Genomic DNA, 8351 nt, shown 5'->3' on the forward strand with positions numbered 1-8351 from the left:
ACTAAATGCCATTGAATTGTTCACTTTAAAATCATTAATTTTATGTAGCGTAATTTCACCTTGATTTTTAAAACTTACAAATAAAAATAATACCCCCCCAAAGTGCGTGTGGTTCGAACAAAGTCTAACAGCGAGGACAGGTGTGTGGGTCAGAGAGGGGATCCAGGAGGGCCTGGCAGAATTGGCAACATTTCTGCAAAGCCTTGAAAAGTGAGCCAAAGGGACATCACAGTCAGTTGCCAGGTCTGCAGGTAGAGACCAAATATCAAAGTGAATTATTTTATTTTATTTTATTTTTATTTATTATTATTATTATTATTTGTCTTTTGTCTTTTCGAGGGCGGCACACTCGGCATATAGAGGTTCCCAGGCTAGGGGTCTAATCAGAGCTGTAGCCACGGGCCTAGGCCACAGCCACAGCAACACCAGATCCTTAACCCACTGAGCGAGGGCAGGGATCGAACCCCCAATCTCATGGTTCCTAGTTGGATTCGTTTCCGCTGCGCCACTACGGAAACTTCCAAAGTGAATTATTTTAAAATTCATTCAAATTTCTGTTCTTTTTAAAAAAACACAATAGGGAGTTCCCTAGTGGCCTAGCGGTTAAGGATCCAGCGTTGTCACTGCTGTGGCACGGAGGTGGATCTGCGGCCCAGGAACTTCTGCATCCTGTGGGTGTGGCCCAAAATTTAAAAATAAATAAATAAATAAATTTACAGAACAACAATAAAACAGGTGTTTGGTGCAATGAGAAGGGAAAGGGGGACACTTCAATGAGTTTACTGACCAGCGAGGCTCCCCGGATCCGGCCACCACGCCCTTACTCCCACGTGGGGCCGCCTCCGCCCCTTCTCGGCCACGCCCCCCCGGCCCCGCCTCTCTAGAACCCGGAGGGCGGGAGAGGTGCCCGCAGGGTCTCCAGAGAGAGGAGAAAACACTTTGTTCCAAGTTTTCCCGGAGCTTCCTCGTCCCCACCGCGACTTGCATCCCGAGCCCTCTGCGGCCTCCCAACTTTCAGACGCCCCTCTGCGGCTCTGCTCCCTTTGGTACTCCCGGGGGCCCTCGGACGCCCCCTAACTCCCCATCGCCCCTGTCCTTTAAAATCTCTTTTGATTCCTCAACTATCCCTCAGGTCCGCAGGACTCCTCCATGGCCAGGTCGTACGGCGGCCGGGTGCTGACCGCAATGATCCTGTTGGGCATCCCCGCGGCGGTGCTGGCGGCGCTGGGCGCTCAGCTGCTGTTCCAGCTGCAGGCGGGCCGCGCGGAGCTTCGGGGACCGCGAATCGACGGCCTGGGCCCAGAGCTGGGGACCGGCCCGGGGCTGCCAGAGGACGCAGCCGGAGCGCTGCTGCCGCTAGCCGCCGCGCTCGCCGCGCTCGCCCTGGTTCTAGGTCTCACCTGCCTGCTGCTCGCCGCGCTCTGCGGCCACCTGGGCGCTGAGATGGCGCGGGGACCGGGCCCTGGCAGGTAAGAGGACCTGCCCCCTCTGCCCGGCTCGTGGCTGGGCGAGCCTGGACGAGCAGCTGCCCTTCTATGGGCCTCAGGTTGGGGGAGAGCTTTTCTCTCTCACTCACTTCATCTATCTTTTCCCTTCCTCCTTTCTTCCATCTCTCCCTCCATCCTATATTTGTTGAAAATTTACAGCAGGTGCAATTACTGCTGCCACCCCGTTTTCACAGATGTGGAAACTGAGGCTCAGAGAAGGCCTGGAGTTGCCCCGGTGTTGATAGCATTTGTCCTTTATGGAACCTTAAGCTCTAGGTACCTCCCTCTTCATGTGGATTAGCTCAGAGAAGCCCCCTGGGTGGCTGGGGCTGTTATTATCTCCCTTTTTAACTACTTCTCTCAGTCAAGGGAGGCTGCTTTCCCTAGGCTGCCAGGACTGAAAGAGGGTGGGCTGGATTTGAACTTAAATCTGGTAGAGCCAGGGTCTGTGCTCTGGCCCCAGGTAGGGTTCCTTGTCAGGCACCTGAGCTCAGGGACGTGGGCACTGGAGGGGGAGGGGAGAATGAGTGTAGAATGAGGACTCGTCCTTGAGCCAAGAACGTGGCTGTCCCACATCCAAGTGTTTCCTTCGAGGATGCTGGGGGAGGGGAGCTGGGATCCTGGTCTAGGACTCCATGGATCTAAGCAAATGGGAACGTCCATCATTGGATCCTGATCCAAACTACGCACCTCCGTCTGATAATTCAAGGGATGGTGAAATACATGCATTCTGTCAGTTGATAAATATGTGTTGGGCACCTGCAGGGGGCTGAGCCCAGCACTGGGTACTGGTGATACGGCAGGAACCAAGCAGATCTGGACCCACCTTCATGGGGACACAGATAATAAAGAAACAAAGCAGATGGATAAGGTCAAATGGTGATGAAGACTGGAAAGGGATGAAAATGGGGTAATGTGGTGGAGGAGGACAGGATGGGGGGCGATGTGGGACCATCAAAGGTGGCCTGAGCTGAGGCTTGAAGGAGGAAAGAAGGCAGAAAGTTTGGGAGACGGTGATCCAGGCAGAGGGAACAGCATATGCAAAGGCCCTGGGGCAGGAATGAGCTTGGGATGTTGGAGGACAACAGAGGTGATTAGTGTGGCTGGAAGGGAGATGAGGGAGATGACGGCCGGGAAGTGAGCGGTATTAGATTATACAGGGCTTTCTGTGCTGTGAAGACAGGTTCAACTCTGCCTAAGAGAGCTGTGAGCGAGGAGAGACATGATCTGACTTGAGTTTGGAATAACCCACTCTGGACACTCTGCAGAGAGGGGGTCAGGAGGGAGTTCCCTTGTGGTGCAGCAGGTTAAGTATCTGGCATCGTCACTGTTGCTGCTGTGGCTCAGGTTCCATCTCTGGCCCAGGAACTTCCACATGCCGTGGGTGCAACCTAAATAAATAAATAAATATTTTATAAAAGAAAAGGGGTCAAGAGGGGAATTGGCAGAGAGGAGGCCATTTCCATGGTGCTGGTGGGAGGTGAGTGATGATGGAAGCGTCTCCATTTCCTGATCTCACAAGACTGGAGAAGGGCAGGCACAAAGCAGAAGCATCTACCATGGGGCCAGGCTCAAAACTCAATCTGTAGTCCGTGTCAGCTCTTGGGGATCTCTGTTTCATCATCACTGATAACAAGTCAGTTTCCTCATCCCTAAATAAGCTTATGGTCTATAAAATAAGTGTCTAGCAAGGGTCCATACATAATAGCTGCTTCATGAGCGCTGCATGTTTGAATGGACTGATGTATACGGGTTATGGGGGAGGGGAGGGGAATGGATGGTGACTGGATGGATGAATGGACAGATGGATGGTCGGTTGGCTCAAGGTATGGTGACTGGGAGAAAGAGAATGGATGGATGGATGAGTAGATGAATGGATGGATGGCAAATGACAATTGGATGAACAGATGATGGTGGCTTTATGGGGACACAGATGAAACAATCAAAGAAGACAACAAAGAAACAAAGCAGATGAGTGGGTGGGTGGATTAATAAAGCATGGTTAAATGGATGCATGACTGTATGGTTGAATAATCAGTGGAGATGGATGGACAGTAAATGATGTCAGACATTTACCTGGAAGGATGAATGAGTTGGGGGATGGATGGAGGGATGGATGCTTGGGTCCTCACATAGACCTCAGTTCCCCAAAGCTGGGCCACTCTCCTTCCCTCTCCTTCCCAACCTTCTTCCACCAGTTCTGTCTCCTGAGCCCATGTTCTTCCTGCCCTCTCCTCCCTCCCAGGTCTGACTGGTTTCTCTATGACTGCCGCCTCCTCAGACACGTAGCCCTTGGTCTCTTCTGTTGTGGGATCTCTGTCTACTTAGCAGGTATGTGCTGGGCTACAAGTTGGAGTGCAGAGCTCTGGGTTGAGGTGGCTAGGGGTAATAGCCCCATAATTGGGGTCAGCTCTGGAGCCAGCTTGCCTGTTTCATTCTCTGACATTTTAGCCCATGGATGACATCTGATCCCAGTGGGGATTCCATAAATGGTGGTTGTCTTCAAAACACTTCTGATTCATCAGTTTTCTGCATTTGGTTTGAACAAAAGTTTCCAAGTCCTTGGGGTTGCTGGAGATAGTGTTTCATAGATTGGCCTTAGCAAAAACTGTTTTGGTCACAAATATCAGAATCTCCAGCTCAAGGACGGCTTATGAAAAAAAAAAATGCTTCCTGAACCAGAAATGAAATTTTAAATCCCAAGATATGAAGTAGAGTAAAAACTAACAGGAGTTCCCGTTGTGGTGCAGCGGAAATGAATGCAACTAGGAACCATGAGATTTCAGGTTCCATCCCTGGCCTCGCTCAGCGGGTTAAGGATCTTGCATTGCTGTGAGCTATGGTATAGGTTGCTGACGCAGCTCAGCTCCTCCGTCGCTGTGGCTGTGGTATAGGCCATCAGCTACAGCTCCAGTTGGACTCCTAGCCTAGGAACCTCCATATACTGCGGGTGCGGCCCTAAAAAGCCAAAAAAAAAACTAATAACCTGGGTGCCAGAAGGGCACACCACACGGTCTTTCCTCCCCTGACTTATAATAACTTTTCTTTGATCAACATTCTCTCACCTACACCTGCTGATAATGAAATCAAATCATCATGTTTATTTAAAGGGACTCCCGACATCTTATATTTTGTTTTAATCTTGAAAACTGTGCTTCAGACTCATAACTGAATCATACTTGGATCTCTGGCAGCCCTATAAACAATCTGTCTTACCGGAGGAAAAAATTCAGCTGACTGAAAAACAAGGGATTTGCTACTACTGTTTTTTCCTTAGTACCACAATAGAGAAATAGAAGATATATTTGGGAGTTCCCATTCTGGCACAGCAGTAACAAATTCAATTAGTATCCATGAGGATGCAGATTTGATCCCTGGCCTCACTCAGTGGGTTGGGGATCTGGTGTGGCTGTGGCTGTGGCTGTGGTGTAGGCCAGCAGCTATAGTTCCAATTCAACCCCTAGCCTGGGAACCTCCGTATACCACAGGTGCAGCCCTAAAAAGCAAAAAAAAAAAAAAAAAAAAAAAAAAAAAAAAAAAAAAAAAAAAAAAGAGGGAGAGAGAGAGAGAACTTAAAACACTTATTTATGAGATATGAGCCTAGGATTCACTGTGGGAATTTGTATGTACAGTGCAGAGAACTCTGAATGACTCTTGTTGTTTGACTTAATAAAATGCTCTAGATATGTTTTTTTGTTTTTGTTTTTGTTTTTTTAAGGAGAGTGGATAGAGTGACCTGTGTATCTGAAAAGATCAAGGGTTATTGGCCTCAAGTACGGCTGGATCCAGGCACTCAAATGAGGTTATCCAAAATGCCTCTCCCTTCAACTCTTTACCTGCTGTGCCCTGAGAAAAATGCCTATATTTCTAAGTGCTTTCAACACAATGCTTCTGACCTCAGGCTTTTTCATATGCCAGCAAAAGTGTTGGAGGATTTTCATATGCTGGCAAAAATGTTGGAGAATAAAATTCCTCATTTTAAAATATAGGAAAACTCACAAAGGGAAAAAAAAAAGGTATTTATGTCAGCCTCATTAAGCATTAAATTAAGAATTTGTTCAGCTCCCATTTAGATTCTTTTGAGGCAAGGTGACCTCACTCAGCAAGAATTCCCAAGTACATCCAGCCAGTCTTTCCTTTGTTGTTAACCAAAGCCAAAACAATAATTATAAAGACCTTTCAAAAATGTTTAGAGCAAAAAAAAAAAAAAAGTCCCTGGCCTCCCTTTAATATGTCAGACATGACGCAGTGTGGTATTTTCAAAAGCAAGAGTGCAAAGCTAGAGAAAGCATAAAAACATCTCACAAAATGCCAAGAAGTCCTCTATCAGCTCTGGGCTTCTCTCCTACCAATTCCCTAACTGCCAAATAAGAAAATTCCCTTGTTCTCATAGCCCAAGCAAAAGTCCCAGGGCTGACCCTGATTGGCTCAGCTTGAGTCATGTGAGAGCCATGAACCAATCACTATAACCAGAGGAAGCCGTGCTCTGATTGGCCAAGCCTAGAACCATGCACATCGCTGATACCAGAGAGCTGAGTCAGTCCTCCTATACCAATGACCATGGTAGGGGTAGGGACTGGGCCAGCACTTCTTAGTAGGGGACACCTGACAATATCTGGAGACATTTTGGTTGTCACGACAGGGCAGGGAAAGGTGTTTGGTGGGTAGAAGCTGCTAAATGTCCTACAATGCATGTGACAATCTCCATCAAAAAGAATGGTGTCAACTGAATATTGGACAAGGCAACAGAGAACCGGTACAGGTCCTCAAGGTCAGGTCACCAACCATCTTGTCATTCAGATCAGCAAACTGAGGCCAGAGAGGGACTATGCTTCGCTCAAGGTCAATTTACAGAGATTCAGAAGGCCTGAGATCTGGGGGGGAGGGGTTGTTTTTTTTTGGTTTTGGGGTTTCTTAGTCTCTTTTTTTTTTTAGGGCCACACCCGCGGCATATGGAGGTTCCCAGGCTAGGGGTCCAATCAGAGCTACAGCTGCCAACCTACGCCAGAGCTGCAGCAACATAAGATCTGAGCCGTGTCTGCAACCTATACCACAGCTCACGGCAACGCCGGATCCTTAACCCACTGAGCAAGGCCAGGGATGGAACCCGCAACCTCATGGTTCCTAGTGGGATTCATTTCCGCTGCACCACGATGGGAACTCCATGGATTGTTTTAATTGTGGTAAATTACATAGAACATACAACTTACTGTTTTATAATAAAATAGATGCAATGATGATCAGGTGAAAGGGGTGGAAGAGTTTTGAGTAAATCTATGTGTCTATCATAATGTACAGTTTTCTATAAATACCCTCCATTTGATGGGGCTCTCCTAGGGCTTGGGGAGCAAACATTTGTTGACTGAATAAGAGCCTTTTCCTCCTCCAGCACTGTCCATCTATGCCCTGCTGCTCTTCGAGATTGAGACAGGTGCAGCGGCTGCCTCTGTTCTTGGCTTGGGTGCTCTGATCCTGGTAGCAGTGCTGACCCACACTCTGCTCCGGGCTGCCCGGGCCACCCGCCGTGGCCTCCATGAGCTGTCCCTGCCACAATTTGAAGATGACCCTGTCCGCCCTGCTGAAGTCTCCAAGGCCAGCTCCGGGGCTCAGCCCCAGCAGGGTATCCATCACTGGACCCCCTACTCATCTTGCCCAGAACCTGGGGACTCCCTCAGACCCACAGTCACTGCCACAGCACCTGCAACCATGGGGGGAGGCTGGGAGAGCCGCCTGCCCACATCTCACATACATCGAACACTGTCTGCCAGTGAGGGGCACTGGGAAGAGGTCACACATGAGATGCGCAACATCCTGGGCCACAGGCCAGGAGGATCAGGGAAGGACTCCACCTTGGTGTGAACCCAAAAATCAGAGATAGAGACCCAGTGTCAGGCAGTAGGAAAAGGACACCTGTAGAGAAAGGTCCAGGCAGCCACAGTAGCAGTGCAACTTGATTTCCCTCTCAGTTCACAGCATCTTTGACTTTTGTCCTCAAAGTTGCTTCATGGCACAAAATAGCTGCCAGGGATCCAGCCCTCACTTCCTTACTCAGAGAGAAAGACAGAGGCCAGGACTAGCTCAGAAGCTTTTGGAAGTCTTCCTGAGAGGCCTTGGGACGCTTCTGCTCATAACTCACTGGCCAGAACAAGGGTCATGTAGCCACATTTCACTATAGAGGAGACTAGGAAATGTAGCTGTCCAGAATGAATAAAATTCTCTTATAGGCAGGAGGAGAGGGGAGGGCTTAGGCAACAGTTCTCTAAACAGCTCCATCCATTTTACAGATGAGGAAACCAAGGCCCAGAGAGGGGCAGTGACTCACCAAGGGTCCCATGGCCAGTACTGAGCATCAGAGGCAGGATTCGAACCCAGGTCCTGTGACCCCCATGCTGCTGATAGTGCAAGTCTCAAACTCTGCGACTCCTTCCAGGCTGTGAGTGTTTGAAACCTGTGTGTGCTGAGCTCAGAGCAGCCCCAGGCCATGGACACACCTTGAGGCCTGGACCCAGACTCCTGGCTGTGGGCCTGTGGCTGAGGGCTTCACCACCCTGTGTCTCAGTTTCCTGGTCTGTAAAACGGGAACAGAAGTGGTCCCTCCTCCTAGAGCTCCCATGAGACTCTGCATGAGCTATTTGGGGGCGGGGGGCGGGGGAACCTGTGCATAGCAGATCCTCAATGTGTGTCAACCTGTGCTTCGGTCAGTCGGGGTGCTTCATGGCTTGAAAAGGTGGGTTGATGGCCAGTTTCTGGGACTCTTGGAACTGCCAGGGCTTGGGGTAGATCACTCAGAGCCCCAGGGGTCTCCCAAAAGCCCTGACCACCCCCTCCATCCTGCACAACCTGAAAATAAACTCCATGTCATTA

General features: G+C 49.5%; 1 protein-coding gene across 3 annotated transcripts; it reads left to right on the plus strand.

Moving 5' to 3' along the window:
• The first annotated feature begins 920 nt into the window (after positions 1-920).
• Positions 921-8351, plus strand: TMEM221 (transmembrane protein 221). Of its 3 annotated transcripts, XM_003123492.6 has the most exons (5): positions 921-1046; positions 1133-1469; positions 3733-3818; positions 6877-7107; positions 7772-8351. In XM_003123492.6, exons 2-5 carry the CDS (start codon positions 1150-1152, stop codon positions 7831-7833), a joined length of 699 nt encoding a protein of 232 aa, XP_003123540.2. In that variant the 5' UTR covers positions 921-1046; positions 1133-1149; the 3' UTR covers positions 7834-8351. The 3 variants fall into 3 exon arrangements, with proteins under 3 accessions (XP_003123540.2, XP_003354183.1, XP_084868513.1); XM_003354135.5 differs by lacking the exon at positions 7772-8351 and having other exon boundaries at positions 6877-7488; XM_085012387.1 differs by lacking the exon at positions 7772-8351 and having other exon boundaries at positions 1141-1469; positions 6877-7488.

Source organism: Sus scrofa, chromosome 2, assembly GCF_054392235.1.
Source record: "Sus scrofa isolate SSC_HxYL_T2T_F1_AM1 chromosome 2, Sscrofa_HxYL_maternal_Yorkshire_Landrace_v2.0, whole genome shotgun sequence".
Lineage (NCBI taxonomy): Eukaryota > Metazoa > Chordata > Mammalia > Artiodactyla > Suidae > Sus > Sus scrofa.